The sequence below is a fragment of the Capsicum annuum genome, chromosome 3 (genome assembly GCF_002878395.1).
Source record: "Capsicum annuum cultivar UCD-10X-F1 chromosome 3, UCD10Xv1.1, whole genome shotgun sequence".
Taxonomy (NCBI): Eukaryota; Viridiplantae; Streptophyta; class Magnoliopsida; order Solanales; family Solanaceae; genus Capsicum; species Capsicum annuum.
In genome coordinates, this window is record NC_061113.1 from 245,630,809 (window position 1) to 245,646,269 (window position 15,461).

General features: G+C 32.2%; 1 protein-coding gene across 1 annotated transcript; it reads left to right on the top strand.

The window, feature by feature from the left end:
- Positions 1 to 1,415: 1,415 nt before the first annotated feature.
- LOC107865988 (pectinesterase inhibitor) lies at positions 1,416 to 2,112 on the top strand. Its single transcript, XM_016712172.2, has one exon. It carries the CDS (start codon positions 1,435 to 1,437, stop codon positions 1,957 to 1,959), a length of 525 nt encoding a protein of 174 aa, XP_016567658.1. The 5' UTR covers positions 1,416 to 1,434; the 3' UTR covers positions 1,960 to 2,112.
- Positions 2,113 to 15,461: the final 13,349 nt, after the last annotated feature.

The window sequence follows — 15,461 nt, forward strand, 5'->3', positions numbered from 1 at the left end:
TTATCAAAATTGAAGAAATACTTGTAGTTGATTTCAAGGTCCAAAAATTTTATTCTACCATAAGGAAATTTTCATCCTAATATATTTTACCCAACATGGAATAAAACTCACTTTAGTCTTCAAAAAGTATAATAGTCTATCAATGTTTTACTTGAGAGTTTTGTGCTGCTATAAATTGTGTATAGCGCTGACAAACGAGCCATATTTTGTTTACTCGTTCAACCCGTCCATATTTTAATAGGTTGAATGTGTGATAGTTTAAATGCAAACAACACGAAGAAAATACTTATTTATTGATACAAGAAAGGACTAAGAAGCACGAAACAAACACTCAAAACAATCCACAAGTTCAAGAGAACCGAGGACCCTTTGAGTGCCCCCTCTCGGATTCAAGAACACAAAGTATTGTGGTGTTTAACACCTAATTTCCAGCGATTCACAAACTATATTATCAACACAATATGAGAACAACAATATTATATCAACAAGAAACTCACGGGTTACACTAACAACAACAAGAAATCTGAAACTTACAACAACAATACAAGATAGATAGTTAGACCAAATGAAGGGACAATCTTAAGAACTCAAGAATTATGAGACTCTTGGACCCTTAACATTTTCCACGACACAAACCTAACTCTAACGTTGACACAAGAGGGACGTTAACTCCTCTAAACACCAACGTATCAAGCTAACGATGCAACACAAATGATATCCACACTTGGGCAGCCCTAGTTACGGATTGGTGGCTTTTCCAAGCCCTACGACTAAGGGGTGTTACACTTCTCATACTAGAGAGAGAGTTTGTCTTACATCAATAAACAACTAAGTCCTAAAAACTCTATCTTGCTCTATTTATATTACATTACAAAAGAAGACAAATGACTACACTACCCTTATGAGAGTGGTGGCCATGGAGTACATTTTGGGCAACGTGAAGTGACCAAAATGCCCTCAATGAAGATGGCCCAAAAACCGTGAGCTATTAAGTGTCCAAAATCGTGAATCCTCAAGTGTTCAATGTTCCAAGCAATCTTCCACTCATGGCCTTGATGAATGGTAGGCTCAATGGTAGACTCCAAATGGATCTTCCTTGCATATTCTGTCTTGAGCCTTTAAATGATGGTCTTCGATGATGTCTTCAAAAATTAGGATGGCCATTTGACTTGTATCATTTATGATTCCACAAATATAATATGTGTGTATCTATACGCAGATAGCTGAAATCCACTATTTGATCACAACATTAAATTACTATCAATCTATTATGAAGCAAGAAGCAAGAAGCAAGCAAATTTAAATGTGAGTAGAGTATAATTAAATTATCTTTAATTGCTTACATATCTCAACATGTCCATTCATGAAAGAGACAGCTATATAAGTCACTCATAGCATCACAAGTTTTTAAACAAAAATAATTGACCATACAAAATGGCACTCTCATATTCCTCAGTCTCATTTCTGATAGTTTCTCTACTGTCAATCTTCTTCACGTTAACAAGCGTGAAAGCCGATTTGATAGATAGTGTTTGTTCGAAATCTTCAGACAAGGTTGTGTGTTTTTCTGCTTTAAGAGATGATCCTCGATCCAAAGGTGCAAATCCCGAAGGTCTCGCGGCGATTGCAATAGAGTTATCACAAAAGAAAGCCACATCAGTGTATAGTCTTGTTAGTGCATTGCTTAAACAGACTACAGATCCTAAATTAAAGATGCGATACAGTTCGTGTTTGGAGACTTTTAACGACGCTATTAATAATCTTGGAAAATTGCCAGGATATTTGAAGTCTAAAGACTATTACAATTTGAGTACTCATGCTTCTGCTGCTATAGGTGCTCCAACAACATGTGATAACAACTTTTTAGAAGCACCAGCTGAAGTGCTCCAACTCAGAGATGCAAGTCACAATCTTCGAGGACTTATCGATGTCATTTTGTGTCTTTGCTTTTTTCTGTAAGGGTGATACAAAGCCGTGGATAGATTTATCCGAGGCATGTTAAAAATTTGAATGAAGTTTGACAGAGATTATGGAAAAATTGAAAGAGAATTGAATGAGAAAAATTTTCTTTTCCTTTATTGAATAAATGAATGATTGAATTGATCGAGTTAATTGAATTTGTTGGTCGAATGAATGATTTGATTTAAATAATTGAATGAACAATTGATTTGAATTGAGTCTATATACTGAATGTATTCAATTGAAATAAAATTAATGTATAATTTCCTATTTATACAAGTGTGGTGAAAGGAAATAAACCTAAAACGAAATCAACCCTAAACCGACTTAAGAATGATAAATAAGGTACAAAATAATAAAGAGATAAATAAATATGATAAATTCCTAAATAAGATATAAGTTATTAGAGATATATTATCTAAAAATTTACCTAGAATATACAAAAGAAATAAAATAATATATATGAGTTTTCTGAATTTGACTTAAATCAACATGTTGATGCAACTAAAATTAAGGCTGAATCAAGCTATTTACTATAGCGGACAAATATATAATGAGATGAAAAAGGTGAATCAATCTAATCCAATAAATAGATACACCAATATTGTAATAAGATATTGTAATCAACTTGAAAACTGTGAAAGTTATCATTTGACAAAAGTCAAGGCATATAATGTAGCCATAGCACCACATTAACATAATTTGTCTTACATAATAATCGCATGGTACATGATAACACAAGGTGGCAAACTAAATTCAGCCCAAATCTTGTCAAATATGTCATATATAAATACGTCAAATGAAAAAATATTTTGAATTTTTTTGTTTCGAATTAATTTGGGATACATATATATCATACAATTTTTATATGGGTTGAATCCTGAATTGGACAGATCAAATTATTGAGCTAAATTAATAAATAAGATTGGTCATTAACTTATGGAAGCGGAATTAATCATATTTCTATAGGCTAATTTTTTTCACAGTATTGAGTTGATTATTGATCTCTACAATTTAAAAAATTATTATTCCTAATACAGATTTAAGAAAAATAAATACTTCAAACTTATCCAGTGTGAACTTTATTTTTAAATAGTAAAAAAGACAAACGATTTTTTCTCAAAAATACTTCATGCTTTATCATAGTACAGATTTATTTATAATCTATATATATATATATATATATATATATATATAATATACTAAAAGTGTGAATCCTTAGAAAAGTGATTTGAATTTTTTACCCTTTATTAAAAGACTCTGCAATAGATAAAATTGTTTTTTCAGTTATTTTTTTCATTTTTTTTTATAATATTTAAAATTAAGAAATCCTAAAATATTTTGGTAAGAGAAAAATATACTTTAAAAATTAAAGAATCATAAAATATTTGGTAAGAGAAAATATATGATAAGAAATATTTTTACAAGGTTTTGACGTTGCATCATTACCCTTTGAGAATTGGATTCCTATTGAAAGTCCATAACTTGGTGCATTCTTGGTAACCAATTTTCAATTGGACTTGATTTTTAACGAAAAAATTGTGAAGTTTAATTTGGAATTAAATTTTTACCAAGGAAACATCACCTTAACGAAAAAGGGAAAAAGTTAGTAGGTGATGCAGGTTTTATTAAGGTTACTTTAAAATATTTAGAATAGTAATTTAATTATTTTTTGATATTTAGGAATTTTAAACCAACTAAAATTGTATTTTTTTTTCCTTATTTAATATGTCAAATCACCAAATATTGTACTATAATTTTTCCTTAATTAAAACTCTTATATATAGAGAGAGAGAAATACCAACTTCACAAAATTCAATCCTCGTGTATGCTTCTATAACCTCGACAGTTTTTTTCTTCTTCCGTGAATGTTTGCACTTCATTTTTTGTTCAAACAACCTCACAGAAATCCTAGGTATGCTTCTAAATCTAACACTTTTCTTCCTTCCCTTTTTCTTTAAGAGATATGAGTGCTTCATGACAATCAAGTTTTTTAAGTATTATATTATTTCTTGGTTGTTCTATAGTCTTTAGTAGTTTTTCTTAATTTAGTTTATTGTTAATTCTGTTTTTAATGCGTTTGTATTACTTTGTAAGAATATTTTCGTTGTTCATGAAAGTGCTATTGAGAGTTAGAGTTAGCTCATGATGAGTTCTACACTTTCTCTATAAGGTAGAGGTAAGGTTGTGTACATTCTACCCTCGCCATACTCCACTTGTGATACTGATACTACACTGCTATGTTTTGATTGTTTCTTTAGGTTTCAGAAAGATATGGCTTCAAGTCCCTTTGGTTTTTTCAGAAATCAAAGTATATTAATTTTTATTGTTGCACTTCCGTTCCTTCAATTTTTTAATTTACAAAATATAAATTGTTAGTCTGCATATTTTGATAATGTAACGAGTTACCGTCTAGACAATCTAATGTACTGCATATGGCTTTTTCTTGTTTAGGCTCCTGTGCGTTGCCAATGTCAATGTTAATGTTAATTACTATATAGGTTGTTAATTATTGTTGTAAGTTTTAGGACAGTTTATATATACATATTACCAAGTACCAACTAACCAATATTACATCATGTATTTTTCTTTGTTTAGGTTGAGGATTCAGTTAGAATTTTGAAATCAAAATAAATTCTTAAGAATGAGGAGCTAAGAAGCTAATATCTTCTATACCCGTAACTACATTGTATGTCATTTAATTGTGACTTGAGATAAATTTTCTTACATGGCTATATATTAAACGGAAAAAGGCCTAAAATGCACTTCAATTATGTAAAATGGTGCAAAAACGCCCTTCATCTACCTATTGAGCCTAAAATATTTTTTCCGTCTACCTATTAGGTCTATTTTGTCCTTTTATTTAGGCAAATTACATGAAAAGGTCATCCTTAAAACTATATTACATAAATAATAGTACTTTTTCAATATTACAAAATAATTTTTTTTACTTATATAGCTATTTAAAAAAATCAGATAGGATAATTATAATTCCAAATTTAATGTTATAATTAATTATCAGTTCACCTTAATTTAAAAGATATATTTTCAATCTTCAAATTAAAAGTGAAAAAGATAATTCCCGCTTTCAAATCTTTCTCTCTTATATTCAAAATTCAAATATTTTTAAATAAACTAGCCCGTGTATGTTTCATTTTGTTTTCATGTATGTTAATCATGTAGTATTATTTTATTATCGTGTATTTTTAATTCTAATGTAATGGGTTAATCACAATTTTTTATTGATAAATATTTATGAAATAAAAGTCATTATGTTGAAGTACAAATATACCATGTATTTTTGTTGTATAAATATAAATTATGACAAATTTAGATTATTATTATTATATTTTTTATATAATTTAGGAGAAAAATATTCATGGTATATCTCATTATGTCGGAAGTACTTTTCTTGTTAAAAAAATTATTTATTAAATATAAATATATATTTTCAGTATTACATGGTATAAACTTTTTATATCTAAAATATACCATGTATGTTTATGGTATAAATATAATTTATATGGTATAAATATAATTTGTATGGTATAAATAAATCATGTGTTTTTGTGATATAAATATAATTTGTATAATATATAAATATACCATAATTTTTTATGGTATAAATATACCATATATTTTTTATGAAGACATTGTGATAGCAGACAATAAAAATGAAAAACATAAAGTTTTGATATAGTATATAAAAAATAAATGAATAAAGGCTCCCATAAAATTAGGCAATAAATAAGAAATATGAGAATTTAACATAGAATTATTTTTCTATATATTAGAATCTGTCATAAAAGAAAATATTTTATATGCTATATCTGGCAAACAACTAATACAGTTATGTATATGTAAAAATTAATATTGTGCACTATTTATTTGATTAATATTAATAAAAATGATAGAGATTTTATATAATTTGATAAAGATAAGTCGTATTATATAATTTTTTTCTTAAATAAAAGGATAAAATAGCCCTAATAGGTAGACGGAAAAAGCATTTAGGCCCTATATGTAGACATGAGTGACATTTTAGACTCAATAGGTAGATGGAGGACATTTTGCATCATTTCACACAGTTGAAGAGAATTTTAGGCCCTTTTCCGTATATTAAAAGTACCAATATTTGTAGTGAAATATTATTTTGTTCATCGCTAATCCTATTTAGCAAGGATTAGCGACAAATGAGTTATGAATTATCAAAAAAATATTCTTTGCTATGTTAATTTAGCGATGGATTAAGGATTCTTATCATTTACTACTTTTTTATTTAAGTACTTCAACAATATTGACTCATAAAATATGTGGGAGGAATTATGAAAAATGAAGGACTCCTAAAAATATGATAAGAGAAAAATATATGAAAATATACTTTCAAAGAAATATCGGGTATATACACCGGTAGAATAACTAAGGTTGTGAAGAAAAGTGTGGAATTGAGAAATTAAGTTGTGGAAAAGTACAGTAGGTGTTTGTTAAATTGTCCCTTGGGGTTAAATGGATCCACAAATAATCAAAAGCACCGCTTTTTCAATGTGTGTGGCTTCTCTCTTGTAGACAATCAAATTGTATGGTGAAGAAGAAGGAAAAATATTATGAAAGGTAAGTTGATTTTCATTCATTATATTTTAGTGTCAATGCTTATTTAATCAAAAATTCCTTCTGTATCTTTGATGTATTTTTTTCAATTTTACACTTCATCCTATAAAATTTTGTTCTCCCTTTTGATAATTTAACAAAAATTTATCCCGCATGAAAAATAAAAAATTTAAATTTATCTTTTTTCAACTATCTTTTTACGGAAATAATTTTAGTATAAAATAAGCAAGGGGCTAAAAGAAGCCTAATTCATTTTGAAAATATCGTTTCACATAGATCAAATACTCAGAATAAAAATTTTTGGTTTCTCATACCTAATGAGTAGGCAAAGTATCCAATTTTATACAAGAAGAATTTATATATAAGAATATGAGATTTATTTATACTATTTAAATTTTTTCGCCTTTATTAAAAGACTTTACCATTAATGAAATCTTTTCACTTTTTCCTTCAATTATTATGTCATTATCTCTATAATATTGAATATTAGCTATGATAAATATATGAAAAAATAAAATAGAAAGACTCCTAAATTTATTGTGAACGATTCTTCAATATATGATTTCACATTGATTAAAGTAGTAATTTAAATTGTGTACAAAATTTGTGTGGAAATTCTAATTACAACGAATTCAGTCTGGACTTCGAAATACAATTTTAAAAGGATATAAATTCAAGAATCACCAAAGACAACTTTTATTAAAAGCGACTATAAAAGGACTCTTACATTGTACTCCCTTCGTCCAACAAAAATTTGAACATGTTCACTTATTTTCACTTTTTAAAATACAATTTTAAATTAGATTTGGCATTTTTATGGTCAAACACTATAATTTTCACTAAAAATAAAATATTTTTTTTAAAAAAGTAAGAAAACTAGCTCATACTTTATTTAAAGTTAGTTGCAAAAAACTCAATTGTTAATTATTCTACTTATATAAATGTTAATTATGTTTTAAAAATGTCACGACCCGAACCGGGGCCCTGGTCGTGACGAGCATTCCCGAACCCGAAGGTTCGGAACACCCTCTGTCTATCTGGTAATCATGCACATAATTCATATGATCAAAGTAATACGGAATAGACACAATAATACGAAAACATGGTCAACAATTTAAAACAGTTAAAGGCCTGAAAACATGTCCAACAATATTAATAAACATCTGCAATAGTCTGCGAAATCTCTACTGACATACTATCTGAATAACTGGGACAAGACCCCCAGCAAACCAAAAGCCATACTGAAATAAATACCTAAATGACTAGGCCTTCCGAAGCAAAGAAGGCTCACCAACTGAAGTCTAAGACAACCCTGTCTGTAGACTCTACTGAGGATCTGGACCCCTAGACTGTGCCTCAGTACCTGGGAGGAAGGGGCGGGGGTCAGCACAATTGTACTGGCATGCAAAGCAATCCAAAATAGAGTAATTGAACATATATATATATATATATAATACGTGAGAGCAAATGTTCATCAAACATTATGCATAAAACAGTTTCTGAAAAACACACGGGCACCTTCTGAAAATATGTAACCTGTCTATAAATCTCAAACTCTGATCTATGTATTACTTCTGAGTTAGGTGGTATCCTCTACAAGTCTGATATTCCACGGGCGATATGGAATCCGCCATTGACTCAGCGGGGAAGCCTCCAACCCGAGTATGCCGCAAGGGTTGGAGTTCCTGAATCTGATACGCCACACGACACTTAAGTCAGCGTATAATAATATACTCGGGTCGGCAAACCACGATTTTAGGAAATGAGTTGCTTGAAATCAATCCCTCTTTAGGGAACCACCTAACATCTCTGTATGCCCATTTTTAACCTTTTCTGTACATGCAACATTCTGAATGTCTAAAATCATAATAGTCTGATATGGCATTGGTCTGAATTGGTATTGTCATATCAAGACTTGCAAGTCATAATTTCTGAGACATAATACATTAAGCTAAATATTTCATTTAAAGCATAATTTAGACCACCAAAAACATGCAACTGATATAGAAGATTTCGTGTTTCGAAACTTAAGTCAAAATCATGCAAAAACTTCATCAACATATGGTGGTCTAGTGCCTTTAGCAAATCCATGCACTCTTTCATTACATGCATTATGAACATTAAATATTAATGCTAGGTTCCCTCTTTAGTGATTTAAAACCACCTTTAAATCATAGTAAGAGTTCAATCATTTCATATAGTGCTTTTCAAGGATGCATTGCAAAACAATTCATATGCTATGAGAAATCTCAAAAATTCATAATAAGAGGAAATTCACCAAAAATCATGCTCTCAACAAGAATTCATTCTTAAATATATGGTTTCATACATTCATATTCTCAAATCACTTTGGGGAAGGTCAAAAGACCAAAACAATGATGTTAAAACATTTAATACATGAATATATATATATATATATATATATATATAGATTCAAAAACCTCATTCTAAAACATGATTTTTCTATGCCCATGAGAATTTTGGAAAACCCCGCGTACCTCTATTTTGGAAAATAATGGATAATTCTTGAAGCCTGTGGATTGAGGATTCCGAATCTCTAATCAATTTTGAAAACCCACGGTTGAATCTTAATTTATTTAGGTTTTTAGTTTGAAACCCTTAGGAGTGTTCTTGAGAATTTTTAGATGAAGGTGGATGTATTTTGGAGAATTGGGGACTGAATTTCGTGTTTATGGTTGAATAAGAGTGCAAAAAGGACTATTTTGCCCCAAAAACGGAGTGTTTAAGTCACTTGAAACCATTACATAGGCGCCGCCTATGCTATCGCCTACATTTATATAGGTGTCGCCTATGCTATCGCCTATATTTACATAGGCGCCTCCTATGGTATCGCCTATATGTACATAGGAGCCGTCTATGCTTCGCATATGCTTTCCAGTGGCCATGTGCGATTGGTTAGGCGACGCATTCTACTTTGAAAGGCCATAACTTCTTGCTCGGGTGCCGGATTTTAGCAAAATTGGTATCGTTGGAAAGCTAACTCGAAAACCTATCATTTTTCACATAGTAGGCTCTCTAATTCGACATATACAAAGAGTCATGGCCGATAGAAATTGACACAAATTATAATGTCCACTTAAACTTAATCGATCGAAGTAGTTTTCAACTCGTCCTTGAGTCAAAGGACCTCTATGGTCTAAATTCAAGCTTGAATGGATTCACATACTATGAAAATAATTAACATGCCATATTGGCATAGGATTTATGGTTTCGGGATTATCAACGCATCGGAATCATGGTCTATATTATAGTCTGAAATGCGGGGCGTTACATTATCTCCCCCTTGGGATCATTTGTCCCTGAATGATGGATAGAATGTCGAAGTCTTAAGTGTATGAGATAACGCGGGCATGATATGTTTCCTAAGAAGGAATACATTGATCGGAGACATGACTATAAGATTGGAACTACTTATGTTTTAAATGCTTATGCCGGACATGCATATTCGAGGCATGAAATACACAACTGAAGCGACTCATAGGCTGAATTCTCATAATGGATCATGCATATCTGATGCATGGATTTGTTACTGAGTTGTTCTCATGAACGCAGAACTAAATACACTGATAAGATGAATTTTTTCTATTGGACATGCATTTCTAATGCATGCATATCTGACTGAACTGACGTATGAACGTATGATTGAATACGTAATGATAACTGGTGCGAATCTTGTAATAAGAATCTATGCATGCAGCTGAATGAGGTATCTCCCCCTTGGTACCCTATGTCCCTCTATGAATGCTCAATTCACTAAGATACTCAAAAAACTGAGGTGATGCACAGGGCACCTACGAATTAAATTATAACTGAACATCTGGAATCTGAATTTAATGGATAATGCATAAAATGGGCTATACTCGTAACTACTGGTATACTTTATCTGGGAATAGTAGCATGTCTGAGATTTCTAGTATCATGAACAAGTGCAAAGACGAGAAAACAAGTCATGCGAATCTGACTGCTAAACTGACTTATTGGCCATACAGACTTAATTATACTACACCCTCATACTTAATTGGAGTATCTCTTCAGCACAATTCTCTAAAGAAATTCTAGCAGTAATAGGGAGCCATGAATCTTGGGTATGGATTACACAATACATCCAATTGAGAAATCATCACATTGACACTACTCTGCAGTCTGGAACATAGGCATATAATTCCTGAATCAGGATAAAATTACCAGGCATTTGGCATTACAACTTCTTACTTTCAAGCTTAGCACACTTCTCAAATATCACTTAACTATACTATTCTCCTTAAATATCATATTCATTCAACTTAGCTTAAAATTCTCATATGAGCATTGACAAATCTTTTTACTAATCTCGGAAATAACTTAATCCCTTCGCCGTGATCAAGCCTAACTCTAAGTCACAAAAAATACAACATGCCAGACCACGCTCTTATTCTAAACCATATGATTCAATCTTCTATATCTCCTTTAAAGATCACATCCTAAGTATAACATGCCTTACCACTTCAATGACTACTCTGAACTCTTACTATGAAATCGCTAGCGCATATATCGTTTCTTTACAACAATCTCAACACGTCATTCAAGCCTGTATTTATAACCACATATGATCTTCAAAGTAAACACTCATAAAGGCATACTTCACATATTCTCTAAACCACTATCAATATAACTCCCATGAGCTACCCCAAGAACATACACATAAAAAATTCCACTAACCATCACATAAATAAAAACTTGGCCCCAAATCTTACTTCATACGTATGACCTTATCTAAACAAGTGTACTATGATCTTTCATCAACAAGGAATAATTACTCACCACAACTATCATCGTATGAGGAGGAGTCACAAAAAGGTTAGAACATAAGTTCTGGAGGCATGGAATGATACTATATGAAGCTTGACACTAATCTGAGGCCTGAGGAATAGCAAAACAACAACAGGGACTCACCAAAGCGCTCTGAATTTAGGGTATTCATGGATATAAGCTGAATTTCGCCAATCATTTGGCGCAAAACATGAGTTATGGAAACGGAGCACATTATAAAGCGTGAGTACATGACTCTCTATCATATGTATGAACGTGAACTGATCATGAAACTAAATCGTAAAGCATGAGTAGGTATTAGGATCACTGAAAAATACTGAGATAGGAATGTGTTGAGATTCACCCTTACTTTTTGATGTTCTATATCATCATGAAATCACTACAAGAATCTGAGAGTCTTACTTGGTTATTCGTTTAGTCATCTCCCCATTAGCTTTACGCCATCATCTTAAGTTTTTGGGAGATACCTTATTAGACTTTAAACTTAACTGCACTCACTGCACTCTGGGTTCTGAAATATGACAATACACAAAATTAATAAAACTTAACCCAAAAAACCACATATGAGAGTGGAACGCCCATTGCTAATACTACCTCCTGAGGCACACTCTATCATTCTGTAACCCCAATAGTCATCATCTATTATTCGAACAGTTACTAACTTTGAATCTTCATGAATATCCCCAAAGTTGAAGTGCACACCCTCTAGTGCCTCTACTCTTATTTCTATTAGCACGACTTTCAAGGACTCGAGCTTAGATTATAACACCTAACATGGGTATCATCAAGTCTTCAATGAGCCACTCTATTTCTACCGTAGTCTACCAACATAGTAACTTCAAACTTATTTTTCTCTACCATGAGAATCAAGTTCATATAAAAAGGCTCAACGCTATCAATCAAAAGTCCTTAACTTGGCTATTTAGAACACCATATACCATCTAGCTAGTCTTTTTACACCTAGCAACTCAACGGTACTAGTAGCCACACACAACATGTAATAGCCTTAGAAAAATACTACAGCTTCATACCACCTTGGTCATACTTCTACATCACATATACAATGTCATACTTCATTACGAATCAAATAAACTTAGGCACTTGCATACACTGTTCAAGCCTACAGATCACTTCCATATAACTAGAATCATTAACCAAGAAATTATCACATCCACCTCCATAGCCATCAATTGTTTCAAACTTAATATCTAGTGCTAAACATGATTTACAACCAACCTTACACACAATCCTCACTTAAAAACTATGAAATAAACATCAAGAAACACTAGTACACTAGAACTTCATAACCACAATAATCGATCATGACCTTACGGTTTTCCTTATCATAATCCATTAGCACGTACTATTTCAACACATCGAGCTTAAAAATCTAATCCCACAAAATATGTATCATCAATCTCTTGTCACTATTCACCACCACACCATTTAAATTTAAGCCTATAGTCTAGCATCAATCATTTACAACCAATGAAGAGTGCAATATAATATAAATATACTAATCCTTCAAATTGGTATATTCTACCCAGATACTTCAAAAATATACTACATACTTTCTCACAAGTAGTATTAGCTTACAACTACCAATGAGAAGAAGGTTAAGGGGTAAGGTCACATAATAGACATGATCAACCTTAAGCTTATATTATAACCATACAATCTTATCTACTTATACGGCTTTCTCACATCACACTAACTTACCCCAATGGGCATTTAGACTACCTTCAGATACCCCATATGACAATGAGTCTATACTTACAACCTACTGGCTAATCTAGCCATTTTTATTCATAGCCTATAAGGGGTTTCTATAACCACTTTAAGTATCCACTCTGGGCTCTTTCTCTATTTTGAAAGGAAGAAAACAAATAACATTCTGAGTTAACACTTTCTCCACGGACTACCATACAATTCATAAATGGTACCACCACATTAGTCTACCACCACGAAAGGGTAAATCATTCTCAATCAACGGTTATTCAACTATAAATATTTAATCACAAAAGTCTCCCTCACTCTGACCTCTAACCTTATGACTTCATATCACAAACTTCTTGGTCTAATTTCACTATCAATAGGTCATGACACCGACACTCTAACTTATACTACTACTTGGGTAGAAATACAGTTCCAACAAATACAAGAACAACAAGATGAACAACAAATTGCTAGTGAATCGAAATAGGCCTCACATGGCTTCACTAAACTTTTGTTTTCAACAACACAATGATATCAAGATTACAAGAGATAGAAGCTTGATACACAATATTCAATGACTCAAGAATACACATCTTACTCTTGTCTTAATTAAACGCCTCATAAGAACGAGGACACAATTTTACACTAGGGAACTTCTCTCCCGTCCTTTATGGGACTTCTGAAATTTTTTCTAGATAATCGGAGAATATCTGGAACACCAGAGTGAGGAAGAAATTAGGATAACTTTTCTTTTCGTATGGGTGACACCATAGCACGAATTAGAGTATGAAGGAGGAACATTCTGACTCTATAGCATGAACTAGAACATGAAGAAAGAGAGACAATCCTAAACGCCTTGTAGCCTCCTACTTATAAGTGTGGCGCGCTACATACCCATAAATAAGACTCTACCCGATGCGATTTCGCAGACACCCTAGGACCATGAACCGTGCTTTGATACCAAGTTTGTCACGACCCGAACCGGGGCCCTGGCCGTGATGAGCAGTTCCGAACCCGAAGGCTCAGAACGCCCTCTGTCTATCGGGTAATCATGCACATAATTCATATGATCAAAGTAATACGGAATAGATACAATAATACGAAAACATGGTCAACAATTTAAAACAGTTAAAGGCCTGAAAACACGCCTAACAATATTTAATAAATATCTACAATAGTCTGCGAAATCTCTACTGATATACTATCTGAATAACTGGGACAAGGCCCCCAGTAGACCAAAAACCATACTGAAATAAATACCTAAATGACTAGGCCTTCCGAAGAAAAGAAGGCTCACCAACTGAACTCTGAGACAACCCTGTCTGTAGACTCTACTGAGGATTTGGACCCCTAGACTGTGCCTTAGTACCTGGGAGGAAAGGAGGGTCAGCATAATTGTATTGACACGCAAAGCAATTCAAAATAGAGTAATTGAACATATATATATATATATATATAAAATATGTGAGAGCAAATGTTCATCAAACATTATGCATAAAACAGTTTCTGAAAAACACATGGGTACCTTCTGAAAACATGTAACCTGTCTGTAAATATCAAACTCTGATCTATGTATTACTTCTGAGTTAGGTGGTATCCTCTACAAGTCTGATATTCCACGGGTGATATGGAATCCTTCATTGACTCGGCAGGAAAGCCTCCAACTCGAGTATGCCGCAAGGGTTGGAGTTCCTGAATCTGATACGCCATACGACACTTAAGTCAGTGTATAATAATATACGCAGGTCGACAAACCACGATTTTAGGCAATGAGTTGCTTGAATTCAATCCCTCTTTAGGGAACCACCTAACATCTCTGTATGTCCATTTTTAACCTTTTCTGTACATGCAACATTCTGAATGTCTAAAATTATGATAGTCTAAAATGTCTATTAGTCTGAGTCTGATATGGCATTGGTCTGAATTGGTATCGTCATATCAAGACTTGCAAGTCATAATTTCTGAGACATAATACATTAAGCTAAATATTTCATTTAAAGCATAATTTAGACCACCAAAAACATACAACTGATATAGAAGATTTTGTGTTTCGAAACTCAAGTCAAAATCATGCAAAAACTTCATCAACATATGGTGGTCTAGTCCCTTTAACAAATCCATGTAATCTTTCATTACATGCATTATGAACATTAAACATTCATGCTAGATTCCCTCTTTAGTGATTTAAAATCACCTTTAAATCATAGCAAGAGTTCAATCATTTCATATAGTGCTTTTCAAGGATGCATTGCAAAATAATTCATATGCTATGAGAAATCTGAAAAATTCATAATAAGAGGAAATTCATTGAAAATCATGCTCTCAACAAGAATTCATTCTTAAATACA